This window comes from Camellia sinensis, chromosome 7, assembly GCF_055761805.1.
Source record: "Camellia sinensis isolate YWXY chromosome 7, ASM5576180v1, whole genome shotgun sequence".
Lineage (NCBI taxonomy): Eukaryota > Viridiplantae > Streptophyta > Magnoliopsida > Ericales > Theaceae > Camellia > Camellia sinensis.
The window spans coordinates 178,249,566-178,273,688 of NC_138967.1; the positions used below are offsets into that span (position 1 = coordinate 178,249,566).

A 24,123-nucleotide genomic window follows, 5' to 3' on the forward strand; every position below is an offset into this window, starting at 1 on the left:
CTATTTTTTTTTTTTTTTGTATACTTGATCCAACTAGTAATGATGGTTGATTATTTGCTAGGCTGTCTAACTTACCCTTATTTTTATTTTTTTTAAGATTATGAGGAGTAGAGCTGCGTGGGTTTTGTACTTATGTGAGTGTCGAGAGTAGGACTATGATTTTAAGTTACTATTTTGTAAGTGGATTATATTAGTGGACTTGGTGGACGATTTCATACGATAAGAATTATTTATTTTTATGGATTTTGGCTTTATGATAATTAAAGATTTAAATTGAGTATTTTATATTGTTAATTAATTTGATTGGACTCTTAGCCTTGCATGCTCACTTGGATGATTGTGCAGCGTTGTCACCGGGCTTGGGGCGTGACAGATGGAGAAGGGGAGGGGTCTTATCCACCATTGAAGTTGAGATAAGATTGAGATCAATAGCTTTTTCTCAATTAAGGTCTGCAATATATATGATTTTTAGGGTTTAGTTCATAAGAGTCTATTGTAGAAGGTTGGATTTAGCGATTAAAAAAGGTTTTTTTTTTTTTTTTTTTTTTTTTTTTTTTTTTTTTTTTAAGAAAAAAAGTTTAATATGTAATGAAAATTCCTCCATACAATCAAGAATTTTTAATTATTTTATAATGCTTTTATTTCGATAGGATGTATAATATGTGATATCTTAATCTGTTTGGTTGACTAGAAAATTGATGGTAAGAAGAAAAAAAGAAAGAGAGATTATAAAAATCTCCTAATCTAGTTTGTTTCCTGCTGTTTTTGTCTAAAATGGAGGAGGAGAAATCACCTAAGCCATTATAAATTGTTTTCAATAGACTCTTCTTTTGACTGGACTAATTATCTATTTCCTTTGGTTTTCTTGAGTACTTGTAATAGAAAAGATCTAAAATCTCTATGTTTTTGTTAGAAATTTGCCAATGTTTTCTCTGTATCCGATGAGGAGGGTTAAGGTCTCCAATATATTCATATCTGGATTGATTCCATGTTAATTCCTAAATTTTTTAGAATGTATGGTCTGCTTCTGCTCTCCATGACGCAAGCTTCTCAAACTGACAATTAGGGTTAATTATACTTTTAATCCTTTTAGTTTGACTCAATTTTTATTTTGGTCCATATAGTTTCAAATTAAACAATTTGATTCATACACTTTAAATTTAGTTTCAATTTGGTCCTTTTGTTCAAGTTGAAGGTTAAAGTTAACGATTTTAGGATTTTAGGACACTAATCAATCTCCTAAGGTGTCCTAGGAAAAATTAATGGAAATTTGGATGAAAGGACTAAATCAAAACTGGATTTAAAGTGCAGGGACCATATTATTCAATTTGAAATTATAGGGACCAAAGTGAAATTTTGGTCAAAATATAGGGGTTAAAAGTGTAATTAAACTCTAGGGGGCCTACATGTAGGTCCTAATAGATGAATTTATTATCCAATAAGTCCTGTGAGAATTAATGGCATTTTTTATTAAACATTATTAAAAAACGTCACTAATTGTTAATTTTTAGCGACAGTTTGAAAATTGCCACAAAAAATACACTAATCATAACTTTTAGTGATAGTTTAAAAAAGTTGTTACAAAAACAAAATCACTAATTTTCAACTTTCAGCAAAAGTTTAAAAAATTCGTTAAGTTTTAGTGACAATTTATAAAAACTATAATAAAAAGTAATTTTTAGCGACATACAAAAAATTGTCACAAAAAATTATTTTTAGCAATAATTTTATTATGACTTATTTTTAATAAGCCTTGATGGAGATTAAGTCAAACTATTAGGATCTATTTGTAGTTTTCTCCAAACTTCTATACTATTATATTCAAAGGAAAAGTTATGTGTAATACGTTTAAGTTAAGTTGGGTATATGTGGACTTACAAGGCAGAACATACTTTGTAGAAAAGTATTGACTATTATTATTCTACATTTTTTATTTTATTTTATAATTTGGATGTAGGCTTGTTCTGAGGAAAACTTACCTGGAGGAAAGGGTATCTGAAGGTCAAGATGACAGTAACGGTGTAGGAAAAATGACCATTAATAATTTTTTTGTTGTTGATAAATACCATTAACGACTTTAAATTGGAAGTCATTGAATTCCACTCATTGATTCAGCATTGTCAGGCTACCGGTTGTTTCAAAAGATTAAGCAATTAGAAAATGAGTTCACCATTGTATATCAAGAGCTAAAAAGTGTATGCTATTTATTTTATTCATTATGGAGTGCACGCTGAAAATCTAATGGTTAACATCAATAATTCTAGGATGAAAGTATTTACTCTTGTTTTCCTGTTGATTTCTTCATGTTCATTGTATGCAGATGCCTCAGAGCTTTGACTACCCTTCACATACTCTCTTGCCTGGAATGAAGCTTGGTTATGATAGGAGCAATGGAAAAATCTGGTCTTTGATATCCTGGAAAAGCAGGGAAGACCCTGGCCCTGGAGTTTTCTCTCCGGAACTTGATCCTCAAGGCACGAGCCAGTGCTTCATCATAAAGGGATATCAGAAGTATTGGACTAGTGGGGAATGGAATGGACAAAATTTCTCAACGGTCCCTGATTTGAATGCGCTCAATTTATTAGACATCGCCTATTTTTCCAGATCGAGTGGGAACTATTTCACTTATTCTGTTACTGATGCTTCCGTGACCAGTAGATTTGTGTTGGAAATATCAGGTAAACTCGAGCAGCTGTTATGGTCTGAAACTACCCATCGATGGGATTTGTTTTGGTATCAACCAAGCCAGCAGTGTGAGGTTTATGCCTACTGTGGGGTTTTTAGCAATTGCAGTCAAAAGGCCCGTCCATTTTGCCAATGTTTGCCAGGTTTTGAACCCCTTTCTGTAGGAAGTTGGAATGCAGGTGACATATCAGGAGGGTGTGCAAGGAAAGTCCCTTTGCAGTGTGGCAATGATAGTCAAGCCAATGGGCAGAATGACCAGTTTCTTTGGATATCCAAAGTAAGACTGCCTGCCAATCCTATAGTTTTGCAAGTTAGAAGTGCTGTTGACTCTGAGTCAGCTTGCTTTGGTAACTGCTCTTGCTCTGCTTATGTGTATGGCAGTGATGGGTGTTCAATATGGAGCGAAGATCTCTTTAATGTGGAGCAGCTGACAAATGATGACACTGATGGGAGAGATTTCTATCTAAAACTTGCTGCTTCTGAGTTTCTTAGTAATGGTAAGAATAATGGAATTGCCGCAGTTGTTTTGGTGGCATGGTGACAACAATTAGTTACATTGTTTTTGATGAAAAGTCTATTGTCAGAATCGTACGATTCGCAATTCATGCATAGATCAATACAAATTTATGAGTGAGTCTAATTTGGAATATAATCTATGGTAAATTGCACGATCACAATTGATTGATGCAATTCTTGAACTATCGTGTCCTAGAAATTGACTATGTTTATATTTTTTGTTTTTGTCTAAAAAAAAATGTTATAATATATCTTCTCAGCATGTTTAAAGTTAAAAGTAAAATAATTATGATTTAATGTAACATGGGTCAGGTCAGTCCCACAAGTGTCTCCTTTTTTTTTTTTTTTTTTTTTTTAAACTTCTTTTTTTTGAATAATAAGCATATAGTTTTTAAATTGTTTTTACGTTTTAAAATAAATAATTCCACTTAATTCTTTCTTCTTATTATAGGGTTTCTAAGTTCATTTTTCGAATATCAAGACAAATTATATTGTTTTTGAATAATTTTATAGTTAGTGGGATTTGAACCCACATTGCTTAATTAGATGGTGTAGTTATGTCCTTATATGACAAACTATTTTATAACATATGCCAAAATCAATCTTATTTCAGTTTTTTTTTTCATATATATGAGTGTATAGCATAATCTTTTATTAGTTTGTACTAAATCTTAGCAATTCTTCATTCAATTTACAATTCACATAATTAAGATTTCAATTCATGATGCAATTCTTAATTTGACAACTATGGAAAATCTTGAATTCAGTCCACCCAACTCTTTCTGCAAATTCAAGAAGCAAGAGGTGGAAATGGATTTTTCTAGCACTAGTAGTTTCTATGACTCTGTCGACTACAGCCTTGTTTTATTGTATGTGGAGGAGGAGAAAGCTACAAAAGAAAGGTATGGATTTCACTGTTGGAACATAAAACAAAAGAAAGCTATTTTTGTTCCTTTGTTTGTGATAGCAAGTTCATTTTGTTTGCATAGCATGCTGATTTTTAGTTTATATGGACATGTGTGCCAACTAAGTTTATTTTGGCAAATTTTATGTGCATGCGTGTGAGTGTATTATATTTAAACTCAAAATTAGCCATTGTGCTTCTATATAGTCCCAAATGCTCAAATATTATTCAAAAATCATAAGGACGTATATCTTTTACTAAACAGGGGAGGATTTGTTAAAATTAGAAATTGGCACGAGTGTTGGACCTGCCAACTGCACATGAAATGAAGCCAGTAAGAGTCTTATTGGTGGAAATAAGGAAGTTGATTTACTGTTGTTCAGTTTCACTAGTGTATCTGCTGCTACCGATAACTTCTCTAATGCAAATAAGCTCGGAGAGGGTGGCTTGACCTGTTTACAAGGTAACATTCAGCATCACACTTTTGGGATGTTGAACGCTATACAGAAATCATTCTGATCTAACCTGAAAATCCTACGTGATTTGTGATTAGATCAAGATTAACTAATTCCAAAACCCAATAAATTCAAAACACTTAACCTAAAATCATCAAACACTTACGAGAGTGATTTTAGTTTGTTTGTTTTTGAGAATAAACAATAAATCAACACAAACGATTTTTTACGTGGAAAAAACCACAATTGAAGAACCTTCAATTGTAATAAAAAACCACGGGCGAACCGCCACTATCAATCCACTACTGAAGAACGAAAAGATTACAAAGAAATCATACAAATTACCCAACCCTAGTCAATTTGTCTCTAAATCTTCTGTAACTCTTTTCACCACACCTTCATCACGGAATTGATCCTGAAGTTGATTCCACACCACAACTTCACTTGTCGAATTAACGACTACGTAGACTCAAACGCCTTTTGAATCCTACGCTTTGATCTTCGGAATCCACCGAAGAGAACTCACTTGAAACTTAAGAAGCAACCTCCTTGATGTATGAATCTCAATGCATAAGTTCAGAACACTCTCAAGAACATCAAGGAACACTATGAAAAATCTCCAAAGAAAACTTTAAACACAACCCTAGTTTGTTTAGATCAGATCTAGGAAAACATCCTTCACAGAAACACCCTTAACAGCTTTAAATAGGAATCTGGGTCCGCGATCTCCGCTCGAGCTCACCACATCCCGCTCGAGCGGACTGACCAAAACTGCGTGCGAAACAAACTGAGATGCGCTCGAGCGTAGGATAATCCGCTCGAGCGTAAAATCAGATCCACCAGTATATGTTGCTTACCCTGAAAAACTACTGAGACCTGCGAATCTACGCTCGAGCTCACAAGTATACGCTCGAGCGGACAGAACAAAAACACAAAAAATTACATTTGAACCAACACAATGTTTTGTCTCCGGATTTGACAACATAGGGACCTAACAATCTCCCCCTTTGTCAATTCCCGGACAAAACAGTTCTAAACAAATGTCCTTAAACACATGCACTAGACAAGATTAAAAACAAATACTAAAAACACTCAAAACAACTCTATAATCCAATCTTGCCATATATCGGTCCATCAATCCAATTCTTCATCCAACATTCACCTGTGAAAAGACTAGCAACATACCAGAAAAACCAAAACTTGTGGAACTATATAAGAATATATCAAAATGTATCCATCCAATAGAACCAAAGGAACAAAATATTCAAATGAACAAAATATCAAAATATCCATGTGTCATAACCAAGAGAACAAAACAAAATATAATCACCAGAGTACCATCAATACAATATACCATCAAGATCACAGCATCAATACAATATACCATCAAGATCACAGCAGGAACCAAACTCTCCCCCTTTTTGACCGGGAATGAGGAAAGCAAGAAATCACGCACCAGATGGAGGAGGGGGCGGCTGAAGCGTCAGTAAGGAAATGATGTGGTCCAGCTGCGAAGTAGTGTGAGCGGCAGTCTGCTCCAGCTGACCAAGACGACGATCAAAGGCATCAAAACGCGCATCGAGAAAGTCTAACCGCCGAGTCATAGCCTCCTCAAAATGCCGAAGCTGATCAGGAAAAGAGCGAGGTGGAACAGGTGGAGTAGGATCCGCCTCACCCCCGGCGGCAGCAGCATCATATTCAGCCTCCTCAGCAAGGCCAGTAGTGGTACCTGCAGAAGGATCAGCCCGAGAGGACTCCCCCTTAACATGAGCCCGACTCTGTGAGACAGTTTTCTTAGTGAAAGGGCGAGAAGGAGAGGCAAACTCATCATCGTCTAGAATAGGGGTCCCAAGGTCAGTCAAAATTCGGTTGATCAAGTAACCGTAGGGAAGACCAAGCTTTTTATGCCCATGAGCACCAATCATCTTTCTTATAATAAGAGAGGCGAGATCAATAGACCGGTGATTGGCAATACAGGACAAAATGAATCCTTGGTCTTGTTTGACCTCGGATGAGTGTGTGGTGACGATGATGTTGGCGCAGACAATCAGATTAAGCAATCTGAACTCCGGAAGAAGTTCAAACTGTTTAATCAAACCTCCTTTAGGCCAATGACGGGCAGCACCACACAGTTCCAAAGCCACATCATCAAAGTCACAAGTAGGACGGTCAGGAACAGGGAAATGATAGTATTGGGGAAAGACTTGCTCAATCTGAAGAAGTTGGCGAATCAAAGCAGGGGTGACGGAAATGGATTTTGACCGAACCCATGTAGTGAAAGATGGCTCATAATCACGAATACCCTCCATATTACAATAGAATTCTCGAACCCAATCGAGATTCTGACGTCCAGAAAACAATAAAACACGATCACCACCTAGAGGGTCGAACAAAGGGCGAATGTGGATGGACTCAAAAGTATCAGGTTGAACATTCCGTTCTAAATGAACGGTACGAGTCACAAAAGATTTGTGGAAGGACTTGGATTGTGTGGCCGACTGAAACCGATCAGGGTTATAGAGAGGGCGAGAGACGGTGGCCTTTCGGCGTTTAGAAGCAGGAGCAGACATGACGAAAAAGACACTATAACACCCAACAAACCAACAAACCCAAAACCCAAACCACACCAAACCAAAACAAAGCAAAGCATTAGCGCAATAACCAAATTAAAAAACAGGGCATGAAACCCTCAATGTACAATGCAAAAGATCAATCATGAACAATGTGAGCATGGTATAGAAAAACACATAACTATGAAGCATAAGAAAATCAAAGCAATATATTCACCACCAGACTCAGACGCACGCACAGAGACATCAACAGCCCATAAAGACATGAAGGAGGGAACACAGATAAACCCTAATACACTAGACTCACTAAAGAAACCACACAAAAAAGAATCAGACAATAGGACGAGGACAAGGTGTGAGAGAGAGAGAATCACAAAAAAAAACGAGACACAAACCCCACAAAATCACAAACCCAACACCTACTAAAACAAAAAAGAACAAAAAATCAATGAAAATAAAAGAGGGTAAAACTTACCAAAGAACAAATCGGTGGGCAGGACGGTGAAGGTGAGGGAAAATCGACCACAATGCAGCCACAAACCAAACCCTAGATCGAGAGAATGAAACAGAAAAAAAAGAACTGACTCGAAGAGACGAGAGAGGGAGTTAAGTATGAAACAGGTACGCTCGAGCGTACATATTACCGCTCGAGCGTAAAACAATGCTAGCAGACTCCCGCGCGAGTGTGCAAAGGGCCGCTCGAGCTCAAAAATCCATCTCTCAGAACTGTCAAAACACGAACAAACTGCTGCAAGAGTGAAAAACGCGCTCGCGCGTAAAACATGCCGCTCGAGCGTAAAGAACTTTTTTTTTTTTTTTTTTTAAAAAAAAAAAAAATAGCAAAACATACCTAGAAAGTCCTGTAACAAGCAAGGAGAGCAAGTGAGACTAAACCACACAGACAAGAAAATCCATCAAATGATGAGTCCTGCAAATTTTGAGAAAAGAGACGAAACACCAGTTCATGAACAACACAGATAGTATTAGATCAAAGCCACACGCATCATGAGAATGCATAACTCAAAAACACATATGAGAGCTCATGTAAAAATGTGTGTGTGTGCAATCCTTGAGAGCCACAAAGCTAGAGTTAATCCTAGTAGTGATCGGATGGCTGGACCTCCGACACGAGTAACTAACTATCACAGAGAAAAGTCAAACCACTAGGAATCACGGGGTATTTGTTAAATAAATGCGGAAGCTCCCCCTCAGACATATTTTTTTTTTTCTTTGTGGGCACTCACTGGTGGCATGCACGCTCAAGAGTATGGATTCCAACTAGAGAAGAATGAACTTAAAATGATGGCCTGGTTGGTGCCTCTGAGGTAGCCTTTTCCTAATTCCCGGAGATCATGTACTGAGGGAGAAACCATGGAAGTAAACTAAGGCGGTAGATGGTTAAGAGACTTAACATCACCCATGATATACTAGTATAGGTCAATTTCTCCGCAAAAGTACACGAAACACTATCAGTGGTCCATAGAGAACTTTGATCACTTATGCGGAAACCCCTGCAACAGTTTAGCTCAAGAATGTGTACAGAATGAGATCACGAAGTAAATGAGTATGGGCATTCAGAATGAGCTATGAACAAAGATGTAAAACAAATCTTGTACGAAACATGAGCAGTGTTCATTTGAATATTTTTGGAGCAAAAGATACCAGGACTCAAACACAATGAGATTAACATATCTAAGAATAGTAAGTCAGACACTCACACTCACCTCACGAATACAGGAAACAATCTAGTTACTGAGCATTACACCCAAGGTCTTTCTAAGAAACTCAAATCGAAGAAGATCAAGGGGTTTTGTAAAAATATCAGCTTTTTGATGCTCAGTAGGGATATGTTCCAAAACAACAAGGCCTTCATCCACTAACTCTCGAATAAAATGATGACGGATGTCAATATGTTTGGTGCGAGAGTGTTGGACAGGATTTTTTGAAATGTTTATGGCACTTGTGTTATCACAAAAAAGAGTGAGGGTATTCTGTTCTATTCCATAATCATGAAGCATTTGCTTCATCCACAACATTTGTGCACAACAACTCCCTGCAGCAATGTACTCAGCCTCAGCAGTGGAAAGAGAGATGGCATTCTGCTTTTTACTGTGCCAAGAGACCAAATTATTCCCAAGGTAAAAACACCCCCCGGAGGTACTTTTCCTATCATCAGCACACCCTGCCCAGTCGGCATCAGAAAAACCAGTAATTTTGGCTGTAGTATCAGTGGAAAACCAAACCCCATATCCTAAGGTCCCATTAACATATTTAATGATGCGTTTGACAGCAAGTAGATGAGACTCTTTAGGACTAGCTTGGTAACGGGCACAAACACCTACACTGAAAGCTATATCGGGACGACTAGCTGTGAGGTACAAAAGACTCCATATCATACTCCTATAAAGGGTAGGATCAACATCAATACCAGAGGAATCTTTGGAGAGGTGAAGACTGGTGCTCATGGGAGTGCGTGCATATTTGGCAGACTCAAGACCAAACTTAGACACAAGATTTTTCGCATATTTAGACTGAGATACAAATATACCTGATGGAGACTGTTTAATTTGAAGACCCAAAAAATAAGACAACTCTCCCATCATGCTCATCTCAAACTCATGTGTCATGCAATCCGAAAAATATTTCACAAGATGTTCAGCAGTGGATCCAAACACAATATCATCAACATAAATCTGAGCAACAAGAATATGAGACTTAGTATGTTTCACAAATAAAGTCTTATCCACACTACCCCTTTGAAAATCATTGTCAAGAAGAAATGTAGTAAGCCTATCATACCAAGCTCGAGGGGCTTGTTTCAATCCATACAAAGCCTTGTCTAACTTGTAGACATGATTAGGACATTTAGGGTCCTCAAACCCTTTTGGTTGCTCAACATATGCCTCTTCTCTCAAGTACCCATTCAAAAAGGCACTTTTCACATCCATTTGAAACAATTTAAAGCCAAGAAAACATGCAACACCAAGCAAAATACGAATAGATTCGAGACGTGCAACTGGGGCAAACGTCTCATCATAGTCAACACCCTCTACTTGTGTGTAGCCTTGAGCAACCAACCTAGCTTTGTTCCTAACAACTGTACCATTCTCATCAGATTTATTTTTAAAGATCCACTTGGTACCTATCACATTCATGTCTCTAGGTCTGGGAACTAGAGTCCAAACTTTGTTACGTTCAAATTGACCTAATTCTTCATGCATAGCATTGACCCAACTATCATCTAGCAAGGCCTCTTTAAAATTTTTAGGTTCAATTAATGAAACATAACACATATGTGATACCTCATCCCGAATCTGTCTTCGGGTTTTCATTCGATCCGAGACACTTCCAATCACCTGTTGAGCTGGATGATTTAGTTTCACCCTAGCTGATGGTTTAAGCTCAGGACTTGCGGTGATAGGGGCAACAGGAGTGATGTCCCTTGGAGCACTCTTTGAACTTGACCTTACCTGTGAAGATGGTTCTGTAACCATTTCTTGTGATGGGTCCGCACCTTCTTCTTGATTTTGTGAATCCGTATCCAAGATTGGAGACTCATCATTATCATTCTCATTTGTTGCTGGAGTAGGTGCACCTGTGTCATCTATAACCACATTGATAGATTCCATTAAAGATGAAGTTCGCAGGTTATAGACTCTAAAAGCCCTACTAGTGGTTGAATACCCTAGAAAAATATCTTCATCACTTCGGGAGTCAAATTTGCCCAAAGGCTCTCTATCTTTGAAGATGTAACACTTACTCCCAAAAGTTTTGAAGTATTTTACATTAGGTTTCAAACCCTTCCACAATTCATATGGAGTTTGTAAAGTGCCGGGCCTTAAATACACGCGATTTATGACATACACAGTAGTATTTAAGGCTTCAGCCCAAAACTTAGGAGGAATGTTCTTACTAAGGAGCATGACCCTAGCCATTTCTTGAACAACCCTGTTCTTCCTCTCAACAACTCCATTTTGTTGTGGAGTAATAGGAGCAGAAAATTCATGCTTGATTCCATGCATATCACAAAAATCCGAAAACGAACTATTTTCAAATTCACGACCATGATCAGTTCGGATTCTTGTGATACGCCCAATGGAAACACCCTGTTCATTTTGGATTTTAAGGACTAAGGCCTGGAAAGCATCAAACGTATCAGATTTTTCCCTTAAAAAATTTACCCACGAAAATCGAGTAAAATCATCAACAGTTAAAAAAATGTATCTTTTACCTCCGATGCTTTCAGTGCGAGTAGGACCCATTAAATCCATGTGAACCAATTCAAGAGGACGTTTGGTTGTAAAGTTGTTCACCTTTTTATGAGGAGCACGGGTTTGTTTACCAAGCTGACATGGTCCACACACATGGCTCAAATTCTTACCTAGTTTAGGTATTCCCCTCACAAGCTCTTTGTTGGCTATCTTAGTTTGGTCATTGAAATTCATGTGACCTAATCTTTGCTGCCACAAGTCAATGTTACTAATGATGGCAGAGTGACAAGTGAGATCATTAGTAGTAACAATCCCATAGCAGTTATCAGATGTGCGAACCCCATGTAAGACAGTATTTCCCTTTTTATCCAAAATTTCACATTTATTTTTTGAAAACAATACTTCATGATGGGAATCACACATTTGACTAATGCTTAAAAGATTTGCTTTAAGACCATCAACTAGTAGAACATTATCTAGCTTGGGAAGACCAACAACACTTATAGAGCCCTTACCAATGACTCTCGAAGTGCCGCCATCTCCAAAGGTAACAATTCTTCCTTCATATTTTTCAAGGGAGGTGAAGTAGGATTTGTTACCGGACATATGACGAGAACACGCACTATCAAGATACCACATGTGTGAATCACGTGCTTTTAGAGCAGTGTGAGCAACAAAACAAGTCAAATCCTCTTTTCTAATCCAAATCTTTTTAGTCTTGGTGTTCAGCCTAGACATGTAAGGTTGTCTCCTAACCCAAAAAGTATTAGAATTTCTACCCTTTTGAGACACCTTACCAAACAGTTCAAAACAGTAAGGACGAATGTGGCCATACCTACCACAGTGATGACAAATAAAAACCGGTTTTACCTCCTTTTTGTTGATTTTACCAGCTTTAGGTAGACGGAGAGAGAGATCAACCTGGTCTACCTTCAATTTTCCCTTTGCTTGAGTCTTCTTGTTATGTGAAGTAGAGGCCTGACCCTTGTGAGCTGTTGCACCATAGCCTAACCCGCTTTTGTCGCAACCCATTTGTTGAGACCCGAGGATGTCTTCTAAAGATTTGGAACCTTTGTTCCACATGGCAATAGTGGCTCTAGCAACCCGAAGCTCTTCATCCTTTTGACAGACTATCTCTTCCAATCTGACTTATGACAGCTCAAGACTTTCAAGCTTTTCTTCATATGTGGAATACACCTTCAGAAGTTCATTCCTTTCAGTTTCACAGGATAGTAATTTTCTACATAAGTCTTGCCTGTCACTCGAGATCTTGACGATATTCTGCTTTGCTGCTACAAGTTCTCCTTTCAGCCTGACATTCTCACTCTCACATGTCTTGAGCTTGAGAGAGAGTTTGTCATTGAGTTTGGACAAATTCAAAGATTCCTCGTACAGCTTTTCGTAGGCTTGTTGTAGTTCATCGCCATTGATCTCATCATTATCCTCAAATGTTTCATCATCCTCTTTTTGCTCTTCATTCTCCTTGACCTCATCCAGTCTAGCAACTAAGACAGGAAGGTTGCTGGATGGTAGTGAAGGCGAATTTTCTCTTTCATGGAATTGGCTCAAAATTTCCCATGCCTCTTTAGCCTTTGTGCAATGAACAACCCGTTGCTGTTCTTCAGGAGAAATTGCCCCACGAATAGTGATCAGGGCTCTCTGATTGCTCGGATTGTCAGCACTGTCTGTATCTTCTTCAATGGCCTGCCAGCCTTCTGGATCAAAAGCTCTCAGAAAAGCTCTCATTCTGATTTTCCAAAACAGGTAGTTACTCCCATCAAAAGTAGGAGCAAGATGCAAGTTCTGACCACGAGCTAGCTCTGCTGGCTTAGGAGGAGGCGGTGTGAAAGTAGACCAAAATGCCATGAAAGCACTATCCCCGTCTTCTCCAGATTCAGGTTCTTCGGGTTCTTGCTCCGACCCGCTTTCATCATCCCAAGTTACAGTGTAGACTTTCTTTCGATTCTTTTTCGAAGGGCATTCAAGGGCAATGTGACCAAAACCTTGACATTCATAGCACTTGACCCCTGATCCCCTTACAATTTTTTTCTCAGTAGTTTGAGCAAATTTTGGTGGAACAGTTTTGAGTTTGTCATTACTCTTATCTTTTGAAATAGGGGCTTTGAAATTCGGCTTCTTTTTCAAAAAATTTTTAAACTGTTTTGTAAGCATAGCCGTCATCTCAGACTCTAAATCAAATTCAGTCTCCGGAGGTTTTGCAGTCTCATGGGCACTCGTGAAAGCCATATTTTCTTTTTGCTTTTTCTTAGAAATTTGGTGGGCTTCATAAGTCTGCAAATTTCCAACCAATTGATCGAGCTTGAGGGTATCAACATTCTGAGCCTCCTCAATGGCTGTCACCTTTGGTTGGAACCTCTCGGGAAGGGACCTCAAAATTTTTCCAACAACTTTTGCTTCCGGGATTTTTTCACCGAGAGTGAAACAGGAATTCACGATGTCACTGAGTTTTGCATAAAATTCATCGAACGTCTCATCGTCGCGCATAAAAAGGGTTTCAAAGGCGGACGTGAGACGTTGAAGTTTTGACCTTTTAACAGAGGTAGTACCTTCGTGAATCGTTTCAAGAATATCCCACGCCTCTTTTGCTATTTCACACGTGCAAATTCGACGGAATTCTTCAGGTGTGACAGAGCAGAAGAGGGAGTTGAGAGCTTTGCTGTTCCAACTCGAATTCTGGTAATCGGTTGTGTCCCATTTATCAAGGGGTTTAGGAATATCAATCCCATCAATGGTGATTGTAGGTTCACTCCACCCAAAGATTACGGAGTGCCAAACTTTCTTATCGATGGATTTTAAAAATGCTCTCATACGAGCTTTCCAATAAGAATAGTTTGTACCGTCAAGTAAAGGGGGTCTATGAGTGGAGTTACCTTCACGAATAGAATCCATGAAACTAATCACACGAAATCACACTCCTATAGTTTTGAAAAAACAAAGAGTGACCCGCTCTGATACCAATTGAAAATCCTACGTGATTTGTGATTAGATCAAGATTAACTAATTCCAAAACCCAATAAATTCAAAACACTCAACCTAAAATCATCAAACACTTACGAGAGTGATTTTAGTTTGTTTGTTTTTGAGAATAAACAATAAATCAACACAAACGATTTTTTACGTGGAAAAAACCACAATTGAAGAACCTTCAATTGTAATAAAAAACCACGGGCGAACCGCCACTATCAATCCACTACTGAAGAACGAAAAGATTACAAAGAAATCATACAAATTACCCAACCCTAGTCAATTTGTCTCTGAATCTTCTGTAACTCTTTTCACCACACCTTCGTCACGAAATTGATCCTGAAGTTGATTCCACACCACAACTTCACTTGTCGAATTAACGACTACGTAGACTCAAACGCCTTTTGAATCCTACGCTTTGATCTTCGGAATCCACCGAAGAGAACTCACTTGAAACTTAAGAAGCAACCTCCTTGATGTATGAATCTCAATGCATAAGTTCAGAACTCTCTCAAGAACATCAAGGAACACTATGAAAAATCTCCAAAGAAAACTTTAAACACAACCCTAGTTTGTTTAGATCAGATCTAGGAAAACATCCTTCACAGAAACACCCTTAACAACTTTAAATAGGAATCTGGGTCCGCGATCTCCGCTCGAGCTCACCACATCCCGCTCGAGCGGACTGACCAAAACTGCGTGCGAAACAAACTGAGATGCGCTCGAGCGTAGGATAATCCGCTCGAGCGTAAAATCAGATCCACCAGTATATGTTGCTTACCCTGAAAAACTACTGAGACCTGCGAATCTACGCTCGAGCTCACAAGTATACGCTCGAGCGGACAGAACAAAAACACAAAAAATTACATTTGAACCAACACAATGTTTTGTCTCCGGATTTGACAACATAGGGACCTAACATAACCAAGTAGTGGAGTCCCAGTCGAGGCATAGAGTTTTATTTTTCTTTGTTCCAGTCTGTGTTTACTTAACATATTACTTTCAGATAGTATTTGATGTTAGTTTTCCATAGAATAAAAATAAAGTGAATAAGGTTCCATATCAGGGAATGCTACTAAAGGGATATGAGGTGGCTGTGAAAAGGCTTTCAAGAAAACCTGGACAAGGATTGGAGGAATTACAGAATGAGGCAATGCTCATAGCGAAATTTCAACACAAGAATCTTGTGAGACTGCTGGGCTGTTGCATTGAAGGAGATGAAAAGATTTTGGTCTATGAGTATATGCCCAAAAAAAGCTTGGATTTCTTCCTTTTTGGTTTGTGCCTTAGCAAACTTGAACATATTAAATATATATATTTTTTTCTGTTATTATGTCTATTCATGCTTATGTACTATCATTTAATTTATTAATTTGGTGTGAAATTGAGACAGATCCAATCAAACACAGGATACTAAATTGGGAGTTATGCGTTGATATCATTGAAGGAATTGCTCAGGGGCTTCTCTATCTTCATCATTATTCAAGGTTACGAATTATTCACAGAAATTTGAAAGCTAGCAACATTCTGTTGGATAAAGATATGAACCCAAAAATTTCTGATTTTGGGCTGGCAAGAATTTTTGGGGGAAATGGATCACAAGCAACAAATTGAATTGTTGGCATTTAGTGAGTAAAACATAATTTGTGCGCCTTTCCTCCAAAACATCTTATTTTTGCATACATTCATATCTTTGAGGATACTGATTCGATTTAATACTTGAATTCAGCGGTTACATGTCACCTGAGTATGCTTGGAAAGGCCTCTTCCATCAAATCCGACATTTTTAGTTTTGGAGTCTTGTTGTTGGAAATTTTGAGTGGCAAAAAGAATACTGGCTTTTATCATATTGAATCTCTTAATCTTCTTGGATATGTGAGTACTAGAATGCTACTACATTTATTTATTTATTTTTCTTCCCTTTTCCCTTTTCCCTTTTTCTTTTGAAATCTTAGACCTTTATACCATAGAAACAACCTCTTCGCATGCGGGCATAAAGACTGCGTGCATCTGACCCTTCCCAAACCTTCTAGTGATGGGAGCCTAGAACTGCCTTGAAAATCTTAGGTAGTGTTTGGTAGAGTTTTAGAATTATGATTTGAGAATAGAGTTATATTTTGAGTTTGTGAGTTTTGAAATTATGATTTAGTGTGGAAAATTTGTTTGGTTATGAGTTTTGAAAAAAGTTTTAAATTGAGTTTGAATTGAGTAATGTGACATATAATATTTGATATAAAAATTTACAACTCATAACCAAACACACAACCCAATATTCTATTCAAAGCTTATAAAAAATTTTAAAAAAATTTCACAATTTTTTTTTTGTAATATAAAAATAACAGTGCAAAAAAAAAAAAAAGAAAAAAAAAAACCCAACACTGTTCTGGCTAGACGACTAGTGGGACATCCGGTAGGACATCTGGTGGGATGATCGGTTAGCCTAAATTTTCCTGCCTTGGAAAAAGTTTTCAAAAGTGAGTGTGGAATTAATTTTTGAAAACGCTAAACAAACACCACACTCAAAAGTGAGTGTGTAACTATATTTTGAAAAGCTCCACCAAACCGAGCCTTAATTCTTCGTATAATTCGTCTTTGAAGGATTCACAATGAGATATACTTGTTGCCTTATTTTTCAGTCATGGGACTTGTGGAAGAGTGGCATTGGACAGGACCTGAAGGACCCAATACTAGAAGATGTATCTTCTACACATATGCTGTTGAGGTACATAAATAGAGGGCTTCTTTGTGTTCAAGAAATTGCAGCCGACAGGCCTACCATGTCTAGTGTTGTGTCAATGCTTAGCAATGAACTTGTGTTTCCACCCTCTCCAAAACAACCTGCATTTTCAATTATGACAAGTGTGCCTGATCGGACTTCATGCAGAAGCCCAGAAATATGTTCACTGAACAATGTGACAAATTCAATTCTGAAACCCCTGTAACAGTTCAGTCTTCCATGTCAATTCATCTATCGTCTTTGTTTTTTCTTTGTAAACTCACTTTTTTTTTTCGCTTCCCCAATAAAAGAAGTGTGCCTGGAATGTACTAAATAGTGTTAACAATGAAGAGTGACAATTAGGTTGTGTGATTTAGTCTGTAGACAAGTTTGCAACCCATATGTTGGAAGAAGGGAGATTCAACTCATTTAGACTGTAAATGAAGTTTAGTGACTTGGTTTATTGATACAATACTGCGGTATCAACAAATACAACACAATATTGTCGACAAAATTAGGAACTATTGGTGAACTCTATCAAAATGTTGATGTTGATTTGGATAAGTTGTGTAATAATTTTAAATTTCGAAAACAACTCGACTAACAGGGCAAGTTTCTCGGTTATGCTCGTGAAAGACCTGACTCAAAGATCAAACACAGAGGAAACAAATTCTGTCATTGCCGTCCAAAAAAGAAGCTGATGAAAGATTAAAAAAACACCTGTGTTTGAGTTTCGTATGTGTTTTTGGTTTTCGTTTTATATTTTCATTTTTCACGGAAGCAATTGTCCTTGTCTGATAACATTTTTGTTTTTATTTTCTAATTTCCTTTTTTGTTTTCATTTTATTTGGAAATTGGTAACAAAAACTTGGTGTATTGTTTTGTTTTGAGAAAAATGTAGATGGTTAAATTTTCAAAACCTAGGGTTAAAGAAAGAGTAATTCTAGGGACGATCCAGTGTTGTTGCTACTCTTATGATTGTCCAACAATGTCGCTATCAGCATTGAGATAGACATTGCTAGCGGCATCAAGATATGAGTTATGTCACCAACATCGCCTTTTTCACCTTTGACACTAACAATATTTTCTTCCGTCTTGTTGCTCTTCCATCTCATTTGCCGGTCCGAATCTATGTATAATGTTTTCTATTTTTCTGATTGTTTTTTTAAAAAAAAAGTTATGTCAATTTTTTAAAATTTTTCTTTCCATCTTAGGTATTTAAAAAGGAACAAAAATTTGAAAAAAAAAATTAAAGAAAAAATAAAAAAAAGTCCACTATTTTTTTGGTCATTTCTTGACTTATTTTTTTAAAAAATTTAATGGTCCGTCTAGTGGGTAGAACTTGGAAAATTAAATATTTTTGAAATTAAAAAAAATCATTAAATTAAAAATAGATGAAAAATATTATAAATATTAATAATTAATATTATAAAATTTACCATAAATTTGTAATAATTTTTTATAATTTACCAATAAATGGTAACTTTCTCTTCTTCTTTTTTTTTTTTTTTCCGAATTTTTTTTTTCTGAACAATCCTCAATTTTAAAATTAATAAAAAAAAACATTTATAATATTCATCAAACATAAATTGGGCTCCCAAATTCAATTGTGTTGCATCATTGGCGATGCACAGTGAGCGCAATCAAAAGTCCGGCGAGATGGCGAGTGTGAATCAGAGAAAGCTTCTACTCGGTGAAAAACTGCAACTACATAATCCAATTATATATTAGCCTTTCACCAACTACATAATCCAATTATATATTAGCCTTTCACCAACTACATAATCCAATTATATATTAGCCGTGTGTTTTAAACAAGTAAAAATAAAAGGATAGGTAAAAATACCCACAACAAAACCAACAATTTTTAATATTTTATAATGCTAAGAAGAAAGAACACAAAAACTCCTAATCTATATTCATATCTGAAATTGATTATTCCATGTAAATTACCAAAAATTTGGGAATGTATGTGCTGCTTCTGCTCTCATTGTTAATTATATAATGAATAAATCATCGTTGTTTGTTTCATTAGGCCTTTGAAATGAACATGAAAATAGCAGCCTCATTGTCGACATTATAAAACAAATTTGGTCTGGTTAAAAGTGATCAAGGCGATGAATTATATGCAAAACATCGCCTGTCAGGATCAATAAATCTATTTGATGAATGTTCTGCTGTACAAAATATGTTATTATAAAGAAAATCATGGTGATTCCTAGGTGGGTTTGTGGAGTGGACATATATGGCAGAACAATTGTGGAACTATATTAATTATTTTTCTACATGTTTTAATTCAGATGTTGGCTTGTTTTGAGGGAAACTTACAAGCAGGAAGGGGTGAGTGAAGGTCATATTAACCCTTTCAAAAATTGTCTCCAAAAAATTTAAGCTGTCAGAAATGCGTCCACCATTGTATATTAAGCGCTAACAAGCATATGTTATCGACTTTATTTATTATGAGCTCGACCCTCAAAATCTAATGGCTAACACCAATAATCCAAGGATGAGAACATTTGCTCATCTTGTTTTCCTGTTAATTTCTTCATGCTTGCTGTTTGTTGATGCCTCAACAGATACAATCTTACACGGACAGTGGATCACAGCCTCCAATACCATCGTATCTACTGGCAATGTCTTCGAGTTGGGATTCTTCAGTCCTGGGAATGGGAGCTCGACAATGAATTACTACCTGGGTATATGGTACAAAAATATTTCAGAACAACCTGTTGTTTGGGTAGCCAACCGAGACTACCCATTCACAGATTCCTCTGTGGCTCTTCTCATCAGCGCTGATGGAAACCTCGTGATAGTGAAGGGAAAAATTTCATACACGTTGACTAACATATCATCAAATGGTAACACTAGTGCTACCCTTTTGGATTCAGGAAATCTTGTTTTGAGAGACGAGACATCTGGTGACTTACTATGGGAGAGTTTTGACTACCCTTCACATACTCTCTTGCCTGGAATGAAGCTTGGTCGTTTTGATAATTGGATCAGTTGGAAGCCCTGGTCTTTGATATCCTGGAAAAGCAGGGAAGACCCTAGCCCCGGAGTTTTCTCTCTGGAAAGTGATCCTCCAGGCATGCAACAGTTCTTCATCAGAAAGGGATATCAAAAGTATTGGACTAGTGGGGTATGGAATGGAAAAAGTTTCCCAATGATCCCTGATATGACAGCTCACAATATAAACATCACCTTTAGTTTCAACCTGTCGGGGGCCTATTTCACTTACTCTGTTACTGATGCTTCTGCGACTATTATATTTGTGCTGGATGTATCAGGGGAACTTCAGCTGCTGTCGTGGTCTGAAACTAATCATCAATGGGATCTGTTTTGGTTTCAACCAAGCCAGCAGTGCGAGGTTTATGCCTACTGTGGGACTTTTAGCAGTTGCAGTCAAAAGGCCCGTCCATATTGCCAATGCTTGCCTGGTTTTGAACCATTTTCTATAAAAAATTGGAATGCAGGGGACATGTCAGAAGGGTGTGTGAGGAAAGCCCCATTGCAGTGCAGCAATAAAAGTGAAGCCAATGGGAAAAAAGACCAGTTTCTTTGGATATCTAAAGTAAGACTCCCTGTTAATCCAGTAATTTTGCAACATAGAGGTGCTTCAGACTGCAAGTCAGCTTGCTTGAGTAACTGCTCTTGCTCTGCTTATGCTTATGGCAGTGATGGGTGTTCAATATGGAGTGAAGATCTCTTTAATGTGGAACAGCTGACAAATGATGACCCTGATGGGAGAGATTTCTATCTAAAACTTGCTGATTCTGAGTTTCTTAGTAGAGGTAAGAATAATGGAATTGCCTCAATTGTTTTGGTGGCATGGTGACAGAAATTAATTACTTTGTTTTGGATAAAACTGAATTCAGTCCACCTAACTCATTTTTCAGATTCAAGAAGAAAGTGGTGGAAATGGTTAATTCTGGCACTAGCAGTTTCTATGACTCTATCAGCCTTGGTTTATTGTATGTGGAGGAGAACGTTACGGAAAAGAGGTATGCATTTCACTCTTTGGAACACAATACTAAACCAATCCACGGGAGTTTTTTTTTTTAAAAATAAATATAGTAAAACTTAGTCCTTGTGCTTCTATATAAGTTCAAATGCCCAAATATAATTCCCCAAAAAAAATAAATAATAATAAGCCCCTATATTTTTTTTTGTCAAGTGGGGGAGGATTTGATGCTATTGGATATTGGTACAAGCATTGGAACCAGGAAGAGTCTTATTGGTGGAAAGAAGGAAGTTGATTTACCGTTGTTCAGTTTCGCTAGTGTTTCTCTTGCTACTGATAACTTTTCTGATACAAATAAGCTCGGAGAGGGTGGTTTTGGACCTGTTTACAAGGTAACATTCAACATCAGTGACCATGATTCTTTAGGGATGTTGAACACTAAACAGAAATCATTTTGATCCTATCAAGTAGTTCAGTCCCAATTGATGCATAGAGCTATGTTTTATTTTTTGAGAGTCCATGTTTACTTAATAATATGTTATTTTCGGATAGTGTTTGATGTTAGTTTTCCATAGATCATAAACAAGCTAAGAAGGTTCTATATCAGGGAAAGTTGCTAAAAGAATATGAGGTGGCTGTGAAAAGGCTTTCAAGAAAATCTGGACAAGGATTAGAAGAATTACAGAATGAGGCTATGCTCATAGTAAAACTTCAACACAAGAATCTTGTGAGACTACTGGGCTGCTGCATTGAAAGAGATGAAAAGATTTTAATCTATGAGTATATGCCCAACAAAAGCTTGGATTTCTTGCTTTTTGGTTTGTGCCTTCGCATTCTTGAATATATTTGATCGTTTATGTTTGTATGTTTATCCATACTTATGTACTACCATTTAAATTTATTAATTTGATGTGAAATCGCGACAGATCCAATCAAACATGGGACACTAAATTGGGAGTTACGAGTTAACATCATTGAAGGAATTGCTCAAGGGCTTCTTTATCTTCATCAGTATTCAAGGTTACAAATCATCCATAGAGATTTGAAAGCTAGTAACATTTTGTTGGACAAAGATATGAACCCAAAAATTTCTGATTTTGGGATGGCAAGAATTTTCGGTGGAAATGGATCACAAGCAACAAATCGAATTGTTGGCACTTAGTGAGTAAAACATAGTTTATGCACCTTTGCACCAAAACATCTTATTTTTTCGTACATTGGTATTTTAAGGCTACTAAACAATTCAATTTAATACTTGAATCCAGCGGCTATATGTCACCTGAGTATGCTTTGTATGGCCTATTCTCAATCAAATCTGATGTCTTCAGCTTTGGAGTCTTGTTGTTAGAGATTTTGAGTGGCAAAAAGAATACAAGCTTTTATCTAACTGACTCTGTTAATCTTCTTGGATATGTGAGTACCAGAATGCTATTACATTTATCATGCCCTTCTTTTACCTTTCCACTTTATTCGTCTTTGAAGGATTCACAAGGAGATATACTTTACTGCCTTATATTCTTTAGGCATGGGACTCGTGGAAGAGTGGCATGGGACAGAACCTGAAGGACCCAATATTGGGAGACATACCTTCTACACATATGCTGTTGAGGTACATAAACATTGGACTTCTTTGTGTTCAAGAAAGTGCAGCTGATAGGCCTACCATGTCCAGTGTTGTGTCAATGCTTAGCAATGAACTTGTGCTTCTACCCTCTCCAAAACAACCTGCATTTTCAACTATTAAAAGTGTGCCAGATCGGAATTTATGCAAAAGCCCAGAAAGATGTTCACTGAACAATGTGACGGTTTCAATTTTGGAACCCCGGTAACAGTTCAGTCTTCCATGTCGATTCATTGTATTGTCTTTACTTGTTCTTTCTTATTGAACTTACATTTTGTTATTGTTTTTTTTTTTTTTATTTTTTATTTTTCATAAGAGAAGTTTGCCTGAAATGAACCAAAAAGTTGTTAATTTTGTTTTTTTATTTTTCTCTATATATTCTGTGTACACTTTGCAACTCCTATACTGGAAGAGGGGAGGTTCAACTCTTTTAAAATGTCAAATAGGTTTAGTGAGTTGGTTTGTTGATACAATAAAAAAAATTGTCAACCAATTTCAGGATCCATTCCAAAAGATCAATAAAACACTGGAGTTTAAGTTTCTGTTCGGTTGTCTTATTTATTTATTTTTTAAGAACAATTGTTTGGCCTCGTTTGTTAAAATTTTGATTCCTCGTTGAGTAGATGTCTGTATGAGCTAGAGTTCAATTTTTTATTTTTTATTTTAACTTTCTTTTAATTTGCCCTTTTGGAATCCAACAACTAGAACCAAAGTGAAAACAAAAGGTGACTGTCTGCAATCCATTCATCTACACAACCTCTCAATTCTCACGCCCCAAAACAATTTGATTGCATTGTCTCACAATGAATTTTCACCGTGTGATTTTTCACTATGATAGTAAGTGAAATTTCACTTAAAATTGATCATTTTGGAACTCTCAATTTGAACCTTTTAGTGATAAATTTGGAATTATGGGCCTAATTTTTATAATTAGTCACCAATTTAAGAAATTTTTAGTGCTGAAATAGAAATTCTATTGACTTCTAATAGAGTCCGTAAAATTTCACCGTGCAAAATCAACAAAACTTAGCAATTCCGAATTCAAACAAATTATTATATATTAACAACATATATGTCTCAATATTGGGCCTAATCTAACCCTTCCAAATTTAACTCTTAAAAAAAGGTTAAAAATATGAATTGAACTGAACATATGAACTTACAAAGAAATCATTTGACAAATGATAATTTTATTAAAAAAATAAAAATAAAATTAGTTGATACAAAAAAAAGTGAAAAATTTCTTTCCATTCACCTTTACAAGTCCCATTCATTATAATTTTTGCATGCTTGTTTATAAAAAAAGAAAAAAATAATAACAAACATATTTCGCCTCATTTTAACAAGAAAAGTTTAAAAAAACTAAAAAAACTCAATATTTACATTAATAAAAAAAAAAATTTAAATATATTTATCAAATGTAAATTGGGCTCCCAAATTCAATCATGCTTCGTCGCCCGTGACACACAATAATAGCTATCGAAAGTCCGGCGAGACGG

The 24,123-nt window shown here is 36.7% G+C and overlaps 2 protein-coding genes and 1 pseudogene across 5 annotated transcripts; all 3 read left to right on the plus strand.

Annotated features, from left to right (window-relative positions):
* Window positions 1-1,923: 1,923 nt before the first annotated feature.
* LOC114268622 (G-type lectin S-receptor-like serine/threonine-protein kinase At2g19130) lies at window positions 1,924-17,524 on the plus strand. 4 transcript variants are annotated; one of them, XM_082879985.1, is made up of 8 exons: window positions 2,077-2,195; window positions 2,321-3,182; window positions 3,969-4,103; window positions 4,371-4,568; window positions 15,393-15,603; window positions 15,720-15,954; window positions 16,056-16,201; window positions 16,963-17,524. In XM_082879985.1, the coding sequence occupies exons 2-4, from the start codon at window positions 2,321-2,323 to the stop codon at window positions 4,427-4,429; spliced, it is 1,056 nt and encodes a 351-aa protein (XP_082736111.1). In that variant the 5' UTR covers window positions 2,077-2,195; the 3' UTR covers window positions 4,430-4,568; window positions 15,393-15,603; window positions 15,720-15,954; window positions 16,056-16,201; window positions 16,963-17,524. The 4 variants fall into 4 exon arrangements, with proteins under 4 accessions (XP_082736113.1, XP_082736111.1, XP_082736110.1 ...); XM_082879987.1 differs by lacking the exon at window positions 4,371-4,568 and having other exon boundaries at window positions 1,924-2,195; XM_082879984.1 differs by having other exon boundaries at window positions 2,183-3,182.
* Window positions 15,480-17,268, plus strand: LOC114268982 (G-type lectin S-receptor-like serine/threonine-protein kinase At1g11300 pseudogene; annotated as a pseudogene).
* Window positions 17,525-19,398: 1,874 nt separating the features above from the next.
* Window positions 19,399-22,955, plus strand: LOC114276991 (receptor-like serine/threonine-protein kinase SD1-8). Its single transcript, XM_082879988.1, has 7 exons — window positions 19,399-20,833; window positions 20,939-21,043; window positions 21,217-21,395; window positions 21,611-21,821; window positions 21,930-22,164; window positions 22,269-22,416; window positions 22,527-22,955. The coding sequence occupies exons 1-7, from the start codon at window positions 19,525-19,527 to the stop codon at window positions 22,830-22,832; spliced, it is 2,493 nt and encodes an 830-aa protein (XP_082736114.1). The 5' UTR covers window positions 19,399-19,524; the 3' UTR covers window positions 22,833-22,955.
* The last annotated feature ends 1,168 nt before the right edge of the window (window positions 22,956-24,123 follow it).